Source organism: Geotrypetes seraphini, chromosome 4 (assembly GCF_902459505.1).
Source record: "Geotrypetes seraphini chromosome 4, aGeoSer1.1, whole genome shotgun sequence".
Classification (NCBI taxonomy): Eukaryota; Metazoa; Chordata; class Amphibia; order Gymnophiona; family Dermophiidae; genus Geotrypetes; species Geotrypetes seraphini.
The window spans coordinates 197,318,695-197,342,756 of NC_047087.1; the positions used below are offsets into that span (position 1 = coordinate 197,318,695).

A 24,062-nucleotide genomic window follows, 5' to 3' on the forward strand; every position below is an offset into this window, starting at 1 on the left:
ATCTGTTAGGTATGTGTAAATGTGTAGTACATAAGAACAGCCTTATTGGGTCAGACCAATAGTCCATCAAGCCCAGTAGCCTGTTCTCACGGTGGCCAATTCAGGTCACTAGTACCTGGCCAAAACCCAAGGTATGTTTGTATGTGGAAGGATGGATCATGCCACTTTGTCAGCCACCAACTCATGTCAACATGCACAGTAAGGAATCCACCCTGCGATGTTTCACAGCACAGTAGAGGAATGGTTTTCTATTGCCTTCTCCCATGCAGGGTGTGGCTCCACTATGCTGCTGTTGCCCAACATAGGGCCCCTCAGCCTACGGCACCTTGTACTTCTAGGCAGTCCCCCATCCAGGTACTAGCCAGGCCCAACCCTGCTTAGCCTCTGATAGTAAAAGCCAGCCTACTCGGGGTGGCTAGGTCATGTTTGTATAGAGAAACTCTATATACCAATATCTGTTTCTTGTTCATGGTGGGGTTTTTTTTTTGGTTTTTTTTTAATTATCATACCAACTAAGTCAGGTTAATTTTATTAGGATATATCTCATACCTTGACCTACTACTGGAAATGAAAGGCATGAGCTACTTTCTAATAACAAACAGCAGATAAAGTAACGATTGTGCAGCTGGAAAATATGGATTGGAGTCTGATCCCATGTAACTCTTTACTTCATGTCCTGCTATCTTTAAAATGATAGGAGTTGATATGTGTAGAGGGGAGATAGCCACTAATGAAAGGAGTAATTCTGCAAGTCAGTGGGATTAGGACTGTGATAGGAGCATGGATGGGACAACAGCATGTCACCTACTTAGTACACACCTTACAGAATTCTATAAATTGCACATCCTAAATGGTGCACTTAGGCATGCCAACTTACAATTGCCATAGACCTGGCATAAGTGGGCACGTCTAAATGTAGGTGCCATCTTGGTGGGGGCACCATCACCTGTCTTCCTCTCTGTACCCCACTCCTTCCGGAACCCCCTGCCATGCGTGTGCTCTCCTTCCCTTCCCTCGTACATTTTTAATTTGCCCGGCACAAGCAGTATCATAAACTTGCTGCCCGTACTGGTGTTGGCTCTCTCTGACGTCAATTCTGGGTCCCGTGCCTAAGAAGTGACATTAGAGGGAGAGCTGACACGACGCGGGCAGCAAGTTTGTGATACTGCTCATGCTGGGAAAATTAAAGAGCTACGGGGGAAGGGAAGGGGAGCGCGTGCATGGCCGGGGGATGGGAAGGAGCAGAAGCAGAGAAGAGAAAACAGGAGGGGGCACCACCACCTCTGGTGCCCCTCACCATCGCTATGCCACTGGGTTTCACCATCGCTTTATAGGAGCATTGATGAAGTAAGAGTTTGTTTATCCTTTCTATAGGTACCACCAAATTCCTGAGAACATCTTCACCCATATATGGTGATGTATTTCTCGTACATTTATCTCTATAGCTTTCCCTTCTTTATAAATCAGTAAAGAGAGAGAAAGCAAATTGTTGCTGCATTTCCAGGCAGATAAAGTAGACTGTGGGAGAAGCAACTGACAGAGAACCTTTTTAGGCTTTTCTGGGCTCTTGGAGAGCAGATCAGAGCTGGCTCCAGTTGGATGATATACAACCTAAAACTAGTTACCCCAGCAGCATATAATATAATCAGAAAAATAGTATATAATACTGCTCATACTGGACAATACATATCAGTATTAGAGGCCCAACATACTTGAAGGGCTCTGGCCTCAGAATCGGAGCCTACGCACAGCAGTGAATCACAAACTGAGAAGATCCGTGTAGTTTATACAAGCTCCTGCTCCAATCATTGGCCAGTAGTTTAGTCTTTTTTTTGAAAAAAATTTTTTATAAAGCAATTTAATGAAGCTAAAACCCTTTCAACTTTAAAGGGATATTATACATATGTAGTAGCCCATGATTTAAAAAATGTGAGACCAAAACAAACTTATCTCAGAACTTGACTTGTCTTTATACTATGTTCAGTCACCAGTGTTCTAATTTGCCGACGCAGCCATGTTTCGCGGGAATTTTTAACATCCGCTGCGTCAGGGCCACCAGGACATTCAAAATCACAGGCTCACTAGAAGATCAGAAAAAGAATTAGAGCATTCACACTTCCAAAACCCACCAAAACACATAACAATAAACTAACACTCACATCAATTCACTCGATCACAGATTTTCAAACCGTATCAAGATGGCAGCAACAGCAATTTTATAGCGTACTCGTGACATCATAACGTAACACCACGCACCCCACGTCATAATTCATTCATCACAATACACACAATACACCTCTAATAGAAATGTTGCCATTCAAACGATCTATTAAGGCCCATTGGCCACAATGCATCCAGCCTATTAATCCAGCGCTGTTCTCTTTGAGCCAAATATCTCCTAAAGTCCCCCCCCTCTCCTACCCGGAACAACCATCTCCAGAATTAAAGCCCGTAAGGATCCAAAATCATGGTCTTTATCGATACAATGTCTCGCTAATGGAGCCCCAATTACCTTGTTCTTGATGTTACTTTTGTGCTCTGTAAGTCGTGTAGTGAATTTTCTGGATGTCTGCCCCCAATAGATTAACTCACAGGGACATTTTATAATATATACTACACCACAAGATTTACAGTCAGATGTGTGTCTTAAGATGTACTCTTCCTTATCTTTAGGATTACAGAACTTATTAGTGCACATCATAAGACCCACACATCTGACACGTTCCACAGGCTCTGTGACCCATCCATACTGTATCACACTCAGCACTAGAAAGCATAGAGGGGCACAGAATTTCCTTTCAAGTTTCTAGTTTCTCCGAAAAGCTATCCTCAGATCGTAAGCTTTAAAAGTGCCAGAAGTTTATAAAATCGCCCAATGTCTTTTTAGCGAGCGCACCATACGGTGACACTGGCTCGAGTACGTTTACAACACACGTCATGACTGCTCCCCTGGTTTTCTGGATATTCAAGCCCTTCGGAGCAAACAGGGCCTCCCTATCACAATACAATGCTCTTTTATAAGCTGAAGACACAACTTTTAAAGGGGTAGCCCCGGGTCAGAAATCTTTGTTTAAGGACATCAGCCTGACGTTTGAAGTCTGTTTTTTGAGGAACAAATCCTACACATACATAAAAACTGGGAATAAGGTAGACTCTTTTTCAATGAACTAGAGTGGGCACTGGAATAGTGGAGGGTCGAGTTACAGTTCAGTAGGTTTAGTAAATACTGTAGTGTAAAAATCACCATCTCTAATCTCAACAGACACATCCAAAAAGGAAATCTGGTTCGTACTATAAGCATGGGTGAACGTACGTTGGGATGACAGGTATCAAGATAAGTAAAAAATCGTTCCAACTCAACCTGACTCCATTCCAGATTAAAAAGATGTCATCAATGTATCTGGTCCAAAAGCCACATATTTGAAAAGTTCACAGTCATACACCCAGTCACACTCAACCTATCCATAAACAGGTTCGCAACAGCGGGGGCCATCGTTATCCCCATAGCAAAACTTCTGGAGAAATTTATCAATATAGATGGACGTGGCTTCAAGTAAAGCACCACGATTTGACACAATTGGTCTACCTGGGGGAGAGGTGGAAGACTTGTGGTTTCTTTGGGAGTAGATAAAAAATAGGAATCTTAGGGTGGCATACATTCAAAAATCAAGAACAAGGTAATTGGGGCTCCATTAGCGAGACATTGTATCGATAAAGACCATGATTTTGGATCCTTACGGGCTTTAATTCTGGAGATGGTTGTTCCGGGTAGGAGAGGGGGGGACTTTAGGAGATATTTGGCTCAAAGAGAACAGCGCTGGATTAATAGGCTGGATGCATTGTGGCCAATGGGCCTTAATAGATCGTTTTGAATGGCAACATTTCTATTAGAGTGTATTGTGTATTGTGTGTATTGTGATGAATGAATTATGACGTGGGTGCGTGGTGTTACGTTATGTCGTCACGAGTACGCTATAAAATTGCTGTTGCTGCCATCTTGATACAGTTTGAAAATCTGTGATCGAGTGAATTGATGTGAGTGTTAGTTTATTGTTATGTGTTTTGGTGGGTTTTGGAAGAGTGAATGCTCTAATTTCTTTTTCTGATCTTCTAGTGAGCCTGTGATTTTGAATGTCCTGGTGGCCCTGACGCAGCGGATGTTAAAAATTCCCGTTGAAACGTGGCCGCGTCGGCAAATTAGACACTGGTGACTGAATCATAGTATAAAGACAAGTCAAGTTCTGAGATAAGTTTTTTTTTGTGTCTCACATTTTTTTCAAATCCTGGCTACTACATATGTATAATATCCCTTTAAAGTTGAAAGGGTTTTAGCTTCGTTAAATTGCTTTATAAAATTTTTTTTTCAAAAAAAAGACTAAACTACTGGCCAATGATTGGAGCAGGAGCTGTATAAACTATGCGGATCTTCTCAGTTTGTGATTCACTGCTGTGCGTAGGCTCCGATTCTAAGGCCAGAGCCCTTCAAGTATGTTGGGCCTCTAATACTGATATGTATTGTCCAGTATGAGCTGTATTATATACTATTTTTCCAGTTGGATGATGTCATCTTAGGTGTGGCTGATTATGGGCCTCATTTTCAAAGCGGTGAAACAATGAAACAACCAACAAAAAACCAATGCTCAAATCGACAATACAACAACAATAGCATCAGCTGAAGCACTAACTGTATAGTGGTTAGTGTTCAAGGGGAAAAAAGACCTCCGAGACCTTCATTCAAGCAATCAAAACTGCTGAAAGTAGTTTGTAAAGCAGGTTGTTTCTCAGTCATCGGTCAAAATATTTTAAAGTGCATAACATTTAAGTTTCAAAAGGCAAATTGTATTCGCTCAAAAAACAAGATAGCGCCAAACATAAAGAGCACTTATCTTTTCATTTTTCTTTATAATGCCACACAGTTTTAAGTACCTGTTTTTTTTAAAATTGTAACCGCTTAGATCTGTAATATGCTTAAGTGGTATATCAAATATTAATAAACATAAACATTATTGCCAGCACAATTCAATCTTGTGCTGGCAACAAATGTTTGGTGCTATCTTGTTTTTTTGAGCGAATACAATTTGCCTTTTGAAACTTAAATGTTATGCACTTTAAAATATTTTGACCAATGATTGAGCCACGACCTGCTTTACAAACTACTTTCAGTAGTTTCAATTGCTTGAATGAAGGTCTCTCAGGTCTTTTTTTCCCCTTAAACCAGGGGTGCCCAAATGGTCAATCGCGATCAACCAGTAGATTGCAAAGGCAACGCGAATCGATCGCATTGCCCTTTGCGATCTTCTTCCTTCCTCCCCGAGCCAGTCCAGACGCATACAAGTGCCGGACCCACAAAACTTCACCTCCGACATCAATTCTGATGCCGGACAGGAAGTTCTGGGCCAGCCAATCACTTCCTGGCTGGCCTGGAACTTCCTCTCCAATTGACGTCTGAATTGACGTCGGAGGTGAAGGTTTGTTGGCCTGGTACTTGTAGGCGCCTGGCCTGGCTTGGGAAGGAAGGAAAAAATTGGCGTGGTGGCTTGTGGGGAAAAGGGGGCTGTAGGAAGAGAGAAAAAGAATCGGGGAAGTGGAGAAATCGATGCGATGGCTTGGAGGAGGCAGGGGGAGAAAGAAAGAAAGGCAGGCAGGGGGAGAGAGAAGGAAAGACAGAAATAAAGAGGGGGCAGGGGAGAGAGAAAGAAAGACAGACTGGCAGGGGGAGAGAGAAAGACAGAAATAAAGAGGGGGCAGGGGGAGAGAGAAAGAAAGACAGACAGGCAGGGGGAGAGAGAAAGACAGAAATAAAGAGGGGGCAGGGGGAGAGAGAAAGAAAAAGACAGAAAGAAAAGGGGAGGGGCAGAAAGAAAGACAGAAAGAATCACCAGACAAAAAGGTAGGAAAAATTATTTTATTTTCAATTTAGTGATCAAAATGTGTCAGTTTTGAGAATTTATATCTGTTGTCTATATTTTGCAATATGGCCCCCTTTTACTAAACCAAGATAGTGGTTTTTAGCGTCGGGAGCTGCAAGAGGCATTCAGCGCAGCTCCCTGCGCTAAAAATCCCTATCACAGTTTAGTAAAAGGGGAGGGGTATATTTGTCTATTTTTGTATAGTTGTTACTGAGGTGACATTGCATATTTTAAAGTCATCTGCCTTGACCCAAATATAAATGATAATTAATATTTTCTCTGCATACAGTGTGCTTTGTGTTGGTTTTTTTTTTATTTTATTGTTGGGTATCCTTGCCTTAAACACTAACCACTATACAGGTGCTTTAGCTCATTTTCAAAGCACCATAGGTTTCTCTGGTACTTTGTATGTCAAAAGTGCTTTGAAAATAAGCCTCTATATCTTCTTTGTTAATGGAGGAAATCTGGACTGTGATTCTGATGCACTGACATTAGTTGAGGGCTATGCAGACAAGATTACACATGAATATAAATAATTCACTGATCAACACATATTGCACTTTGTAAACTACAAGCCTGATCATCCATCAAAAATGAAGGATAATGCTAAAACAAAACCCAAAGTCTTCTTATACTTAGATTGCACAGACAAAAAAGTGGTAATAATTGGAAGCAGGTGGAGGATAACCCCCCCCCCAAAAAAAAAAAAAAACACCCCAACAAAAAAACTGTGTGTAGAGGGAAGACACTACTTAGGATCTCTACTATATTCCCTTACCCACTAATATCCTACCTCCCATCTAGAAACCTCCAGTCATCCCAACAAAACACCCCTGTCATCCCTTCATCCCCCTTTAGTGTTTATGTTCACAGTTTATAACATAGTACTTGTACACTACTGACATTACATTACATTAGCTTCTTTTATTACGCCAATACCTTGCGGTTCTAGGTGATTACAAAAGGATGAGATTTTGGTCATACTGACCAGAGCAAATCCAAAAGGAGTACAATTGAAGACTACAATATAAAAGAGAAATTTACCTGGAAGACTGAGGATCCAACAGGGGCCCCCCTCAAAGACTTCAGCAGTAAAAGGCAGATTGCTGAAAGTGGGATCATTGTCATTGAGATCCAAGAGATTCACCATGACCGTAGCACTGCTCGCAGCACGTAAAGCCGGCCTCCCTCCTGCAGAGGAAGGAACAGCATGATTAGCATGGCATGCTCAGCCTTCCTTCTTACCTTGTTTGTTTCCTTCTATACCTTTAAACCTGTATTCTAAAATCTTTCTATATTTTACCTCCAATGTAGTTTTACAGATTTTATGTTATAAAATACTACATTAGTTACAATTGTGTGTACAGGTTTGGCCATGCCTGGTTAACTACTACCAATCATTTTTATAATACTACTACACATACACAGCACTGTACAACAAAACATAGAAGAGATAGTCCCTACTCAATAGAGTGTACAATCTAATCAAGACAGACAAACTGGACAAGAAGATGCATCAATACATTGTGCTCAGGTGGGAGAATTACAAAGGGAATGATAAGACAGATTTTGGTGCTTAGAAGGTGGGCTGGAGTTTTGAATGGAAAGCATCTTCAAAGAAATGGGCTTTGAGGCTGGATCTGAATACTGCCAGAGATGGAGTCTGATGTATCAAGTCAGGCAATTTGTTCTAACCATTTGGTGCAGCAAGGTAAAGAGGAAGAAATCTGCAGTTGGTTGTAGAGGAGAAGGGTACAGATAGATTAGAGAAACTAATCCGATGAGCAGAGTGCCTGGGGGCGGGAGGGGGGGAAAGTGGGGAGCAATGAGAGATCCTGAGGAGCTACACTGTAGGTTTCAATGAATCTCTAAGGGAACAGAAGATGATACAACTTTTATATGGTGTAAATCTAAACCCAACTGGGCTGATATTCGAAGCAGGTTATGCATTCACTGACATGCAACAGGCATGACTTGCATATCATAGATTTTAAGCCACAAACAAGGGAATTCTATAAAGGATTGCTTATATTCAGAAGGCGTGTTGAGTGAATTTCTTCATGAAGACAGTTAATAAGTCTCAGTCAATCAATAAATTTTAGGTGCTAAGAGAGCACCTATCTGGAGCTTATTCTATAGTAGAACAAACTCCTACTTTCTTTTATAGAAAACTAGCATAAGAGGTAAAATATGTGCAACTATTTACAAAGAGCTGTTGTTATGTGCCATTGACTTGTGTTTGAGTCCTAGCAACTTGGTGAATTGTGGATCTAAAAAGAAATCGGTTTTATGCTAGTCCGGAAAGGTCCTTCAGCATCATCCCCATGGTTATTTTCAATGTGTCCAGCCATCTCATTGCAGGTCACCCTCTTCACCTGGTTCCTTCGATCTTCCCAAACATAATGTCCTTCTCCAGTGATTTCTCTTTCTGATGGCGTGACCAAAATAAGACAGTCGTAAATTCATCATTTAGGCTTTGAGTTATATAGCCAGTGTGATCTCTTCCAGAATCAATTTGTTAGTTCTTCCGGCACTCCAAGGCATGCCTAAAATCCTTCTCCAGCACCAAAGCTCAAATTAGTCAATTTTCTTTCTGTAGTGTCCAGCTTTTGCATCCATAACCACTGAGAAAATGGTGACCACTGACCACTGAGAAAATGAGTGAGTGAACAAGTCTGATCTTCGTTTGAATTCTTTGTCAAGAGCCTTCATTGAAGAGCGGTGGAGTATTTCTTCTCTGCTAGTAAAGAGCTGTAAGAGGTGTAAATGCCCGTACCTAGATTGTGAAAGCATGTGCATAGATTGAGTAATTTATAACCTATGCAACTGTGTGCCCTGCCCATTGTCCATCGAAACTCCACCCATCAGTAAAATATGCACCGTTGACTATGGCATGAACTTATAGAATTGCACAAAGCTGGAAACTGTACATTTAGGGGGGAATTCATCAAAGTGTGCTACTGTGATTTTACCACAAGTTGTGCTATTTTAGCAGACGCTCTCATTGGATAAAATGGGACCCTGTGCTAAATTAGCATAGCTTGTGGTAAAATCACAGTAGCACACTTTGATGAATTCCCCCGTTATACGCAGATGTGTTCACATGTGCCCATAAATGACAAGAATATGTACTAGTATTTACTTAAGTACTTTCCACTGAAATCTAGGCAGCTATGATGGGATTACCCTTTAAAAGGGCATTTCCATAACAGGATGCCTATAATTTGGCACACTGGAGTGAACCTGGCAGGAACCTATTCTGTTAAGGAATGTAGTGTTTTTTTTAGTTTACGTATGTTAAGAAAAGTTAGATCATTTTTTCATCAAGATCATTTTTCAGTGCTGGTACAGTCTTTTGTACTTGCCCAGATGGATTATTGTAATTCTGCATACTTAGGTATCAAACAGGTAGTTTGAGAAGACTTCAGTTAATACAGAATACGGCAGCTAAACTCATCTTTGGGAAGGGAAAGTACGATCATGTCTCCCCTCTGTTGAGAAAGCTTCAATGGCTACCAATCCGTTTTAGGATCCAGTTTAAATGCGCCTGGGTCATTTTTAAGCTTCTCTAAGGAATATTTGGTCCTTTGGTCCCTTTATACTGGAATACCCTTAGATCTTGCCATTCGAGGAATACACAGAGCTATAAATTACTGTTCCCTTCCTTCAGAGGAATTAAATTGGCCAGGAAACTCAGTCAATCTTTCACTTATAAATTGGTAGAAATGTGGAATGGGCTTCCTGATTCTGTCAGATTGATAGGTTGTAAAGTCCTAAAAACCTTATTTACACAATACTTGAACAGTTTACCTAAAGATTAAACAAATTGATTGCCCTACAACACTTATTTTCTCCTATGCTCTTGTTTGCTTTTTTGCTGGTCTTTAATTACTTGTAAACTGAGTTGAGCTCCTGGGAGATGACCCGGTATATAAACCGAAGACTAGATTAGATTAGATTAAAGAATATTATTCTATTAAGGAATGTAGTTTCCCTTATAGAATACTAGCCTAACAGGTGCTCTTTATAGAATCAGTATGGGGCTGATTCTATAAAGAACACCTAAAGTTAAGCGCCTCTTAGGCACCTAAACTAATTGGCAAAATACCCTTAATAGGCTCAATAATTGCAAAAAAAAATAATTGGGTGACAGGCACCTACTGCATGGCGCTTAGCAGCGCCTAATGCCTAAGTGGGCATTTCTAAGGGCGGAGCGTAACTTAGGCACTGCTAAGCACGAATCTCCCAAAACAGGTGCCTGAAATATTGGCCTACATTTCAGACGCCTACGTTTTTACATAGGCACCGCTATCTGCAATTCTGTAAATCAGGGATAGGGAACTCCGGTCCTCGAGAGCCGTATTCCAGTCGGGTTTTCAGGATTTCTCCAATGAATATGCATTGAAAGCAGTGCATGCAAATAGATCTCATGCATATTCATTGGGGAAATCCAGAAAACATGACTGGAATACGGCTCTCGAGGACCGGAATTCCCTACCCCTACTGTAAATGGTACCTAAGTGTGACTGACACACGGCCGGTGCCATTTATTTAGGTGCCGGCCGATTTTGGGCTCCGTTTATAGAATCAGCCCCTATGTGCTTAGGTGTGAGCATTTATAATAGCCAAGTGTGGTGGCACTTAATTGCTACACCAAGGCCTCAAAGAATGTATTAATAAAGGGCTCACTAGAGCAAGAGCTGTGAACAGAGAAACACTCCAGTCCATTGAGTCAATAGATCCACACCAGACTTTGCAGTTTGCAATTTTTTTCATTTTTCAAAAGACCTCCAGAAGGTTTTAAGAAAACATTTGTACATATTAGAGGGGCATCGTTGTTTTAAAGCAAAAAAAAAACTAACTGTAGCTTACACGCAGGGTAAGAATATTAAAGAAATGATTGCACCATCTGCTTTCCACATGAAATTGTATCCACAGCAGGCCATTCACCATGTGGCAGGTGCTCAGTATGTTCATGTTCATTAATAGTCAATGATTTTGTTCATCCAAGGACAGGAAAAAATATACTGTTTCGAAGTCTAACTGTAATATTGATAAAATAATTAGTGTCATTGTGTGCCCCTGTTCACTTTTAAATGTTGGAAAGACTATTCAAGTTAAAACAAGAATAACTGAACATTGAAGCAATATTATTTATTCAGTTTTCTATACTATTCTCCCAAAGGAGCTCAGAATGGTTTACATGAAGTTATTCAGGTACTCAAGCATTTTTCGCTGTCTGTCCTGGCAGGCTCACAATCTATCTAATATACTTGGGGCAATGGGAAGATTTAGGCCCAAATTCTTTAACCAGTGACTAATGTTAGGCACCTATTTTGGTGGCGCCCATCTAAATTGATCAACAAGCTCAATTAAGCTTTTTAATCAGCACTAATCGAAACGTAGGCGCCTATCAAGAAAGAGCGATTCTGTAACAAGGTGCCTCAAAAAAAATTTAGGCGGCCTTCAAAAAAATAGGCTCGATGCACGTTAGGCTTGGGTGTGGCTACGTGCTAGGCGCCTTGTTGCAGAATCGCTGCTCTTAAGCATGCTTAAGCGCTCGCATGGGCGCCTAACTTTTATTTGTGCCTAGAGCTGGCCTAATTATTGGGCGCCTCCAAAATAGATGCCGCTCAGTGTGATTCACTAAACAGCACCCAATTTTACTTGAATCGCGCTGAACAGTGCCTAATTTGGCGCCTAAATTTTGGGCGCTTCTTATAGAATTTGCCCTTAAGTGCTCCTGTGGAACAGTCTACTTGGTCATCTGAGATTATGCATAGAATGTGTCAACTTTAAGAAATTATTAAAGACCCAATTATTTGTCGATGCCTATATGTAGGTAGTAGAAACAATTCTAGTGCCCTATTGGACATGTGGCTGTCTTATACATGTAAATCATGAATATTGCCTATGTTTATGTTTTTAAAGATGCATTCGACAACTAATAAAATTAAATTTGGTCTACAACCCTGAAATTTGGATTAGATCAGGCGCTTTTAACTTTAAAAAGGGCAAATACGATCGCATGAGAGCCATGGTGAAACAACGACTCAAGAAAAAGGTGGATAAAATTGAAACAGTAGACCAGGCATGGTCCCTACTGAAAAGTACTATCACAGAAGCACAAAACCTACACATTCCGAGGATCTCCAAGGAAGGGAGAACAAAAGGTAAGGGAGAACCGGCATGGCTTACCAGACAGGTGAAGGAAGCCATAAAAGAAAAGAAGGACTCTTTCAAAAAATGGAAACACATCAAAACGACCGAAGCATGGAAAAAACATAAAGACGAACAGAAGAAATGTCACAAGGCGGTGAGGGATGCCAAAAAGGACTATGAAGAAAAAATAGCGCAAGAGGCCAAGAACTTCAAGCCCTTCTTTAGATACGTGAAAGGGAAAAAAACCCGCATAAGAGGCGGTGGGACCCCTGGACGACCAGGGAAGAAAAGGGTACATTAAGGAAGATAAACAAATTGCGGACAAACTAAATTCCTTCTTTGCGTCTGTCTTTACGGAGGAGGATACTGCAAAAATACCAGAGGCAATGAAAGTGTTTAATGGAGTAATGGAAGACAGCCTCACCACAGTTGAAGTGGAGTTGGACCAGATATACTACCAGATCGACAAACTTAAAAGTGACAAATCCCCTGGACCGGATGGAATTCATCCGAGAGTATTAAAGGAATTGAAGGTTGAAATCGGAGAGCTATTGCAGAAACTTGCCAATCTGACAATCAGAACTGGACAGATACCAGAAGACTGGAAGATAGCGAATGTCACGCCAATTTTCAAAAAAGGATCGAGAGGGGAACCGGGCAACTACAGACCTGTGAGTCTTACGTCTGTCCCTGGAAAGATGGTTGAAGCACTGATCAAGGATAGCATAGTCCGGCACCTAGATACACACGACTTGATGAAACCCAGTCAACATGGGTTCAGGAAAGGGAAATCATGTTTAAACGAATTTGCTTCAATTTTTTGAGACCGTGAACAAGCAAATTGATAGTGGAATGCCGGTGGACATAATTTATTTGGACTTCCAGAAAGCATTCGACAAAGTTCCGCATGAAAGACTTCTCAGGAAACTACAAAGCCATGGAATAGAGGGAGATATACAAAGGTGGATAGGCAAATGGCTGGAAAACAGGAAGCAGAGAGTGGGCATAAATGGGAAGTTCTCAGACTGGGAGAAAGTGACTAGTGGTGTGCCCCAGGGCTCGGTACTTGGGCCGATTCTATTTAATATATATATCAATGACCTGGAAGGCGGAATATCCAGTGAGATCATTAAGTTTGCAGACGACACAAAGCTATGCCGGGAAATCAGATCGCAGGAAGATAGCGAGGAACTCCAGAGCGACTTGTATCAGCTAGAGAAATGGGCAGAGCAATGGCAGATGAAGTTCAACGTGGAGAAATGCAAAGTAATGCATTTAGGTAGTAAGAATAAGGAACACGAGTATAGAATGTCAGGAGCAACTCTGGGTAAGAGCGAACAAGAAAAGGACCTGGGTGTACTGATAGATAGGACCCTGAAGCCGTCGGCACAATGTGCGGCAGCGGCAAAGAAAGCAAACAGAATGTTGGGCATGATAAAGAAAGGAATCACGAGTAGATCGGAGAAAGTCATAATGCCGCTTTATAGAGCAATGGTCAGACCACACTTGGAATACTGTGTACAACATTGGTCTCCCAACCTAAAGAAGGATATAAAACTGCTGGAGAGGGTGCAGAGACGAGCAACGAAACTAATAAGAGGTATGGAGAAATTGGAATACGAGGAACGACTCAAGAAACTGGGATTGTTCTCCCTTGAGAAGAGGAGGCTGCGAGGGGACATGATAGAGACGTTCAAAATACTGAAAGACATCGATAAAATAGAGCAGAAAAACAAATTATTTACATTGTCCAATGTGACACGGACAAGAGGACATGGTTTGAAGCTAAGGGGTGACAGGTCCAGGACAAATGTCAGGAAGTTCTGCTATACGCAGCGAGTGGTGGACGCATGGAATGCTCTTCCACAGGAGGTTATTAAGGAATCCACTGTGCTAGGATTCAAAGGCAAATTAGATGCACATCTCCTTATGAGAGGCATAGAGGGATATGGGTGATTAGAACAATCAGGTGTATACCTGACTGGGCCTCCGCGTGTGCGGATCGCCGGACTCGATGGACCATGGGTCTGATCCGGAGATGGCAATTCTTATGTTCTTATGTTCTTATGTTCAATTGTGCCCTGGCTTTTAAACTCTCTGATGCGCACTGCTCTCCTCCTCCCTATTGTTTTTTCCTTACATGTCTTCTTTACTATTTTTAAATTTGAATTTCCTTCCCATCCCATTCCTTCTGTATCTCGTTTGTCGTGTCAGTCACATTTATATAGTTTGTTTCCCTTCGATTACTGTAATTTAATATTTTAATATTTTGTACATCGCTTAGAATTTGGAATAAGCGATTAATCAAATATTTAATAAACTTGGAAACTTTTATGAATATTGTCTTGTCAATGGTCTTATGAAATTTTTTTGAATGTACTTGATTTTTGAAACCACCTAGATTCCAGGCGATATATAAAGGTGTTAAATAAAATAAAAATAAAGTGACTTGCCCAGGGTCGCAGGGAACAATGTGGGTTTGAGTCCTCAATCTCAGGGTGCTGAGGCTGTAGCTTTAACCACTGCGCCATCAGAGCAGCCTTGGTACAGGCTTGTTTGGATTTTTCACATTTATTTTTGTATTTAAGGTTGTCAGGATCTCATGGTGTAGGGGAAATATTGATGAAGTATAACAACAAGAAGAACAACTCATTTTTGAGTTGGACACTGTTTTCACCACAGGTCTAAATGCCAAAATTGATGTATGTTTTTAAATGAAATTTGTTCAAAAGATACCTTGTAACAATGTATTCCATTTTAAGAATAACTAACAATTTATATGTTCTATTTCACTGCAGAACTGTTCAATGAATATGGGATTTCCTTTTCTTTTTTTTTATTTCAATAATTTTATTGAATATTATAAATAATATACAAAAAGCAGTTCAAGTACATAAAGATTGAATAAAAAAAAAATAGTGATGTATAAACAAGAGAAACCATAATTGCATTCATTTGCATATAACAGACTAGTAAGAAGAATTCAATGTATTTGAAACTGCTAAGAAAAGAAATAGAAAGGATAGATGAAGCAGAGATGATGAAATAAAAGAAAGGAATAGAGAAAAAAAAAAAAAAAAAAAAAAGAGAGATAGAGAAAGAGAGAGAGAGTGAGAGAGTGGCAGAAGTGTCTACGAGGCAGAGTGAACATATGAATCTAAGAATGACCAAGGTGATTTATTTCGCACCAAATTTGTAGAGAAACGGGATATCATATTCTTTTCATATGCATATGTTTCGAATTTGTGGTACATGCTCAAAGAGTTCCACCAAAAGGTGTAGTCTAGTAGTGTGGATGACTTCCAATTTTTCAAAATGTGCATAAGAGCTGTCACAAACATGGTGTCAATGAGTTTAGGAGGACAGTTTGATAGTGCAAAACAAGGATGTTGATTTCCTTTTCAAATGGCGCAAAATGACCAAGTAGGAGTATTTTGGGTTTTAAAGAATGTACACTTCTGGTAAAGGATTCTGATTTGTATGTGTTCATTTTTTAACCAAGTGAATCTGCCTTTCGATTACTTGTTATGTTAGTTAATTTATTCATTTATGTTTCTTTACATTTTTGAATATCTATAGCAGTGTCCCACAAACTTTTTGGCCAGCGGCACACTAAACCCGATGCCCTGGCCAGAAGGCATCCGTAAGTGCACGGATGTTGATGCAATGATGTCACGTGCATGCGTGATGTCAGAACGTCAATGTCCGCGCATGCGCGGAGGCCTTCTGGCAGCAACGGGGGGGGGGGGGAGGAATCCTGGAGGAGGGGAGGTGCAGGGGGGGAGGAGGAGAGACACCAGCCAGGAAGAGAGTCATGCCGTGAGAGGCACGTCTTATAAGCAGTCAGCTGGCATTAGCGCCTCTCCTCCTTACCGGCGTCTCGTCGGGGCATACCTGGAATCTGCTGAGGATGCTAAGGTCCACCTTGGAGATTAGCACTCAAGAAAAGGATCTGGGTGTCATCATAGACAATATGAGGAAATCTTCCGCCCAATGTGCCAAAAAAGCAAATAAGATGCTAGGAATTATTAAAAAAGGGATTGTTAACAAGACTAAGAATGTTATAATGCCCTTGTACACGCCAGTGCCTTCCTACCTGACGTCAACTTGCGGGATCATCAGTTCAGTTAAAAAGCTAAGAAGTCAATTAGGGGAGGTGGGAGGGTTGTGAGAATATCTGCCTGCTGTCCTCGGATAATACCTGTTACAGGTAAGTAACTATGCTTTATCCTAGGACAAGCAGGCAGTATATTCTCACATGTGAGACTCTCTAGCTAGAAATAAAAGGGTTGGAGGGTAGTTTGTTTTTAAATTGAGAATAAATTTTGTAGAACTGCTTGGCTGAATGGACTATCTCATCTGGAATGTCTCTTCAGACAGTAGTGTGATGTGAAGGTATAAACTGAGGACCAAGTGGCTGCTTTACATATATTTTCAATGGAAGTGTAACCTAGATGAGCTACTGAAGTCACCAGAGCCCTAACTTTATGTGCTTTGATACGACCTTCTAATGTCAGTTGTTTGAACTCCTTGAGACTGTAGCATGCCTGCTACCTCCTTTTGTAGTATCTCCTTGATTCGATTTTGGAGGGAAGGTACCAGTACTGTGGTAGCCATCAGTATAGATGGTACTAGGTGCTGAGGCATTGGTGACCTCATGCCTTCTAGGAGACACTACCAGCAAAGATGGTGACCTGGTTCCCATGCGCCGACATTTTGAATGCTTCGATGGTGTGAACATCTGGGATGACACCAATGCATATTTAGAGGGGGAAGCACGCCTATGCTTCTTAGCCTATTTATTGGTATCTCCTGATGCTTGTAGCAGCGATTATGTAGACATTGAGTAAAGCGTCAATGTCGGTGCCAGCTTCGATGCTGAAGATGGAACTTGCATGTCAGCATCAAAGGTGGCAGACATCCTCGATGCTCCCAATGTTGTTCCCAAAAAATTTTGAATTGGAGCTGTTTAGCCTTCAGTGACCTCTTTTGAAGTTGAGAGCAGTACTGACAAGTGTCTACATGGTGGTCAGGGCCAAGACACTGAAAGCACCAATTATTTGGATCAGTGATTGAAATGGTTCTGTTGCACCGAGTGCACCACTTGAATCTACTAGAAGGCTTTGACATGGAGGGAAAGACCGCCAATGCAAGACTGAAGGTACTCTATGGTCCGAGGAGGTCCAAATAAAAATGAATGTGAAAAGAGTTCGACACTCCTGGCATGAGGGAAGGCTTGAGGTGGGCCAAAGGCCCAATGACTGAACCTTGGGAAAAAATTAAATTTGTCAAAGGAAAAAGACTGAAAATGAAATAAAAGTGTAACTAATGAAGAAAAAAGAACCGGGAAGGCACAAAAATATGAGTTTGACACGCTTTTGGAAGAACCTCAAATAACACAGCTTCTTAACTCCACGGTGCAGGTAGTTTTCAGACTTGCAAAAGTTTAAAATGACAGTATACTTTTGTACTGTCTGTACCGGGTTCCTTGAATAACATCACCCCCCATGTTAAAATATACGGCCTGCTTGTCCTAGGATAATTCATTCACCATTTGTACTCACTATTTTCACAGTGTATTGGCATTTTCACGCTTGTTTTCTTCAAGATTATTACCATTTCTTGTTTAAAGATCACAGTGGGGGTAAATGCCTTTCCTACTCAAATAACTGCAAACTGATAAGGGCAAAAAAACAAGACCGACTGACACTGGCATATGAGAAACAGCTTATGTTTAAGCTATGAATAAATAAGAAAAGCAAGGACAAAAAGAGATTATAGTTGGGGCCAGAAAAGAACCCTTGGGAATGCCTTTTATTGTGGTCTATGGACTGAATTGTTATTTTTCCTGTGTTATCATTGTTTGATTACTGCTTGTATCATAAGGATAAAAGCATAAGAACATAAGAATAGCATTTCTGGGTCAGACCAGTGGTCCATCTAGCCCAGTATCCCGTCTTCGCGGAGGCCTTTCCAAGTCACAAGTACCTGGCAAAAACCCAAATATTAGCAGCATTCCTGTCTCGAGCAAACTATGGACTTTTCCTCCAGGAACTTGTTCAAAACTTTTTATAAAACCCAGATACATTAACTGCTCTTACCACATATTCTGGCAACATGTTCAAGAGCTTAACTATTCTCTGAGTGAAAAAATATTTCCTCCTATTGGTTTTAAAAGTATTACTCTAACTTCATCGAGTGTCCCCTAGTCTTTGTAAATCTTGATGTAGTAAAAAAAAAAAAATTGATCCACTTGTACCCTTCTACATCACTCAGGATTTTATAGACTTCAATCATATCTCCCCTCAGCTGTCTCTTTTCCAAGTTGAAGAGCCCTAACCTCTCTAGTCTTTCCTCATACGAGAGGAGTTCCATCCCCTTTATCATCTTAGTTGCTCTTCTTTGAACCTTTTCTAGTGCTGCTATATCTTTTTTTGAGATAAGACCAGAACTGAATACAATACTCAAGGTGAGGTTGCACCATTGTACGATACAGAGGCATTATAACATTCTTAGTCTTGTTAATCATCCCTTTTCTAATAATTCCTAGCATCCTGTTTGCCTTCTTGGCCGCCGCCGCACATTGGGCGGAAGATATCAGCATATTGTCTATGATGACACCAAGATCCTTTTCTTGAGCGCTGACTCCCAAGGTGGACCCTAGCATCTGATAACTATGATTTGAATTATTCTTCCCATTGTGCATCACTTTGCATTTGTCCACATTCAATTTCATCTGCCATTTGGATGAACAGTCTTCCAATTTCCTAAGGTCTTCCTGTAGTTTTTTACAGTACACATGTGTTTTAACAACTTTGAGCAGTTTAGTGTCATCTACAAATTTAATCACATTGCTCATAGTTCCAGTTTCTAGATCATTTATAAATAAGTTAAATAGCACCGGTCCCCAGTACAGATCCCTGCTGCACACTATTTACCCTCCTCCACTGAGAAAAATGGCCATTCAACCCTACCCTCTGTTTTCTGTCCGATAACGAGTTCTTAATCCACAATTGAACATTGCCTCCTATATCATAACTTTTTAATTTTTCTAGGATCCTCTCATGAGGAACTTTATCCAAAGCCTTCTGGAAATCTAGATACACTACATCAAACGGCTTGCCTTTATCCACGTTTATTCACACCTTCAAAGAAGTCAAGTAAATTGGTGAGGGAAGACCTCTCTCAGCTGAACCCATGCTGACTCTGTCTCATTAAATCATGTTTTCCTATATGTTCTACAATTTTATTTTTTATAATTGTTTTCACTATTTTGCATCGAAGTCAGGCTTATCGATCTATAATTTTCCGAATCTCCCAAGTTCAAGTTCAATTTATTTAATATACCGCAAATATAAAACCAGAAGGCAGATCTAAGTGGTTTACAATAAAAAAGTTAAAATAAAATAAAAAAAACTAAATAGGGTAAGTACAAAAGGAAGACAAAACGCAAAGAAAAAACAACTGAGAACATGGGAAACCCTTTTTAAAAATTGGCATAACTTTGGTCACCCTCTAATCTTCAGGTACTATAGATGATTTTAATGACAGGTTACAGATCACTAATAGCAGATCAGCAATTTAATGCTTGAGTTCTTTTGGTACCCTGGGATATATACCATCTGGTCCAGGTGATTTATCACTCTTTAATTTGTCAATTTGTCATAGTACGTCTTCAAGGTTCACCAAGATTTCTTTCAATTCTTTTACCTCATCACACTGGAAAACCATTTCTGGTTCAGGTGGATTTCTTAAGTCTTCTTCAGTAAAGACTGAAGCAAAGAATTCATTCAGTCTCTCCGCTATGGCTTTATCACCCCTGAGCGCATTTTTTACTCCTTGATCATCCAAAGGTCCCACGGATTCCTCACAGGTTTTCTGCTTTTGATGTACCTAAAAAAAAATTGTTACTATGAGTTTTTGTCTCTTTAGCAAGTTGTTCTTCATAAAATTTGCGGACGACACCAAACTATTTAGTGGAGCTCGGACAAAGGAGGACTGCAAAGAATTGCAAAGAGACTTGGACAAACTAGGGGAATGGGCAGAGAGATGGCAGATGAAATTCAATGTTGAGAAGTGTAAAGTATTGCATGTGGGAAGCAAAAATCCAAGGTATAATTATACGATGGGAGGGATGTTATTGACTGAGAGTACCCAAGAAAGGGACTTGGAGGTAATGGTGGACATGACAATGAAGCCAACGGCACAGTGCGCAGCTGCCGCTACGAGAGCGAATAGAATGCTAGGTATAATGAAGAAGGGTATTACAACCAGAACGAAAGAAGTTATCCTGCCGCAGTATCGGGCAATGGTGCGTCCACATCTTGAGTACTGCGTCCAGTATTGGTCACCGTACCTTAAGAAGGATATGGCGTTACTCAAGAGAGTTCAGAGGAGAGCGACACGACTGATTAAGGGGATGGAAAGCCTTTCATACACTGAGAGATTGGAAAAACTGGGACTCTTTTCCCTGGAAAAGAGAAGATTAAGAGGGGATATGATAGAGACTTACAAGATCATGAAAGGCATAGAGAGAGTAGAGAGGGACAGATTCCTCAAACTTTCAGAAAATAAAAAAACAAGAGGGCATTGGGAAAAGTTGAAAGGGGACAAATTCAAAACAAATGCTAGGAAGTTCTTCTTACACAACGTGTGGTGGACACCTGGAATGCAATTCCAGAGGACGTTATAGGGCAGAATACGGTACTGGGGTTTAAGAAAGGATTGGACAAATTCCTGCTGGAAAAGGGGATAGAGGGGTATAGATAGAAATTTACTGCACAGGTCCTGGACCTGTTGGGCCGCCGCGTGAGCGGACTGCTAGGCGCGATTGACCTCAGGTCTGACCCAGCGGAGGCATTTCTTATGTTCTTAGTCTCACTATTCATTGCAATAACATTATAGCAAAAGGCAAAGCAGAAAAACTTAGCTGCACTGCAGGATCATCTGGGCTGCAGTACTCTCATGATCGACTTCCGAACCCTTCAAGCCACTTCCAATGGCTTCCTTCTACTACAGAATTTATGCAGCTAGTACCCAACAGGGAAATCCCCCATTTTGCCTGAGTAGGCTGCGTCAGGGGTTTCACTTTTGTTCTTTCTTCCTTTTTTGACAAACGCCGACAAACTTGAATGCACTGCACCCTGCCCGATCATTTCAAAAATGGCACTCCAGGACTCAGATGCCGAGAAAAGAACTGCCCTTTGATACAGAGACTCTGCCCAGTTCTTCTCCCTAAGCCAATCAGTTTTAAATATCTTCATTCATACCGATCGGCACTTAGTCAGTGATGTCAATCAGCCTCAGTTAGTAAAAAGCCGACCGCTTTACTCGATTATTCGGGTATACAGTATTCAGCAAATATATCCAATGTTGCTCACGCTGACGTAAAAAACGCAGCCAATTACCTTTTCTCACAGATTGCTTAAATGCATAATCCTGAAAAAACGTCATCAAACTGAACTTATGATGGAACTGTTGGCAGTGTACCACCAGCGGTTCTTCTCCTCGGCCTGTTTGTAGACAGGATCTATGTTCTTGTAACCAAATTTTAAACATTCTTGATGTCTGTCCTATATAAATCAAAGGGCAAGGACACTGAATCCCATAAATCACACCACTGGACATGCTGTATAGTCTAATTCATATTGTTCATGGGTAACTGGATGTTCAAATACCTGTGTCTCTACCATCAGTGGGCAAGTGGAGCACTGTCCACATTTATGATGTCCTTTGATTTCCTGCATTCTCATTCCTATATCTGTGGGTAAGATATTTGGACTCAAAATATCACTCAAATTGATGTTCCTTTGAAAGGAGAGCAATATTGTAGATTGTTCAAAGCAAGAATGTGCTTTGAGCAATGAAAAATGAGGACATATAGCCCTCTGTAGTTTAATATACAGATCAGTGTTTTTCATAACAAAAGGCAAAATCCGATCATTATGTCTGTCATCCTTTTGTGTAAGCAGCTCCTCTCTAAGATTATACAATGCTCTAGTATACAGACACTTCAAATTGTGTTTTTCCTTGTATCTACAGGCTGCTGAGAAGATGACAGGGATAACTTCACATTTTTACTCTGCTTCCCTCTTAAGCACTCTTGGCTTTCTTTCACCATTTTTGAAACCTATTAGGATTCCCTAAATGGTCTGATTCAACAGTATCCTTCAAGGATACTCCACACCAAACCATCTGCTCCTGGCCAACTGTCGGCTCCCCCCCCCCCAGTCTTAGTTTAAAGCAGTTCTATCTCCTTTTTAAATATTAGTGCCATATTTGCAAAAAAAAAAAAAAAACTTTGTTAAAAAAAGAAAGTTACAGTCCACCCAAAACATTCTGGAACCAACTAAGAACTAGTTCACCAATACAAAATATCTTTTAAACATGAAATCAGCACATTATGGTCAACCAAACTGAATGCAGCATTGAGATTAAGGGAGATTATTATCTATCCTGATATCCATATTAGTTGTAACCCCATTCAGTAATATCTTGGTACTGTGGCTTGTATGAAATCCTGATTAATGGGGTGCATAGCAACATTTTTCTTTTTTTTTTTTAGTAAGTTGGTCATTTATTTAAAAATGTATTACTCACAAACATCCAACAATTCTGTGCGAGTTACAATAAAACATATATAATTAAAAAACAAATATCAGACTAAAACGTAAACCATACTAAAAAATGATTTTACAATTAACATCCATACTTATATCAGAAACTGAATCATATAACATACTTCCAGACTCAGTCACTCAAGAAAAACATGTTTAGCATTTCTTAAATATGTATGCATGTCATTTTGTAAATGCAAAGTTTTTATGCGGTATATACATTTTTAAATAAAAAAATTTCTTTAAATGACATATCCCCCTTTTTACAAAACTGCGGAAGCATTTTTTAGTGCAGGCCGGTGCGCTGAATGCTCTGTGCTGCTCTCGACGCTCACTATGAGTGTCGGGAGCAGCGCAGGGCATTCAGTGCACCGGCCTGCGCTAAAAAATGCATTCATGTTTTTGAAAAAGGGGGGATAGTTTTAACCATCCTATATTGAAGTATGTTGACTCAAGACAATTTATTGATCAGATGAAATGTAGACTTAACAGTTGATAATTATCTGCTATAGAAGGGGCTAAAGCAAATATTTACAAGATGCTACTAAAGTATATATCTACTGTATATCTATGTATTTATTTAAATAACAGAGATGGATAGGCAAACGATTGTGCTAATTTGAATCACCCTTAATTAAAGAAGGCTGGGAGTTTTGTCAAATATTTACTTCAAAATATGTTCCAATATATAGAACATAAGCCCCCTGATCTCCTTTTCGGTTTAGCGTTCTGAACCCCTTTTTTACCCCATGGCAAACCCCAGGAACAACTCAGCTGTACAGAGGTATAGAAGTGAGGCCTACTGTCAGTAGCTGAGATGACTATCTTTCTCATTAGCTCCGCTTCGACAGGGTCAGGGTTCTCCCGGTCCAGTACGATCCCACTGGTTCGAATCTTCCCTGTTGTGCTATTCAAGACATAAAACTTGTTGGGTGGAATGATGCTGTATACCACTGTGCCATTCTCAGCCAGGTCAGGGTCATAGGCAAATACCTTATGTAAGGGGAGGAAAGAGACACAGATTGAAAATAGTGGGTCACAGCAATATAATTTAGAAATAAATGCAATGCTCTTTCGATACACATCAGTGAATCTTAGACTGTTTCTCACATATACAGGTATTTTGCTGAATTCTCATTAAACTCAAAGGGCTTTCCCTTATTGTTTTATGAAAAGACATGCCGGCTGTCCATCTTTAGCAAGGGACTCCTTAGTTAATCTTGATGATATTCGCTGCTTCCACTTTATCCTTTCTAAACTTTTTGATTTTAAGTGGGACATGTTGGCATCTTTTTTTTCTTCCAACATCAAACCCTAGAAGTTATCACAACTGTAATTCAGCAGTAGAACCCCCTCCCCCCCACCCCATTCTTGT

The 24,062-nt window shown here is 40.4% G+C and overlaps 1 protein-coding gene across 1 annotated transcript in view; it reads right to left on the bottom strand.

Moving 5' to 3' along the window:
- The window catches only part of CDH23 (cadherin related 23), a 1,673,137-nt gene that overhangs the window by 564,982 nt on the left and 1,084,093 nt on the right, over nt 1–24,062 (bottom strand). The window contains exon 22 of the mRNA XM_033942780.1: nt 23,491–23,680. Coding sequence (XP_033798671.1) covers nt 23,491–23,680 — 190 coding nt within the window. The remainder of the gene's footprint in view (nt 1–23,490; nt 23,681–24,062) is intronic.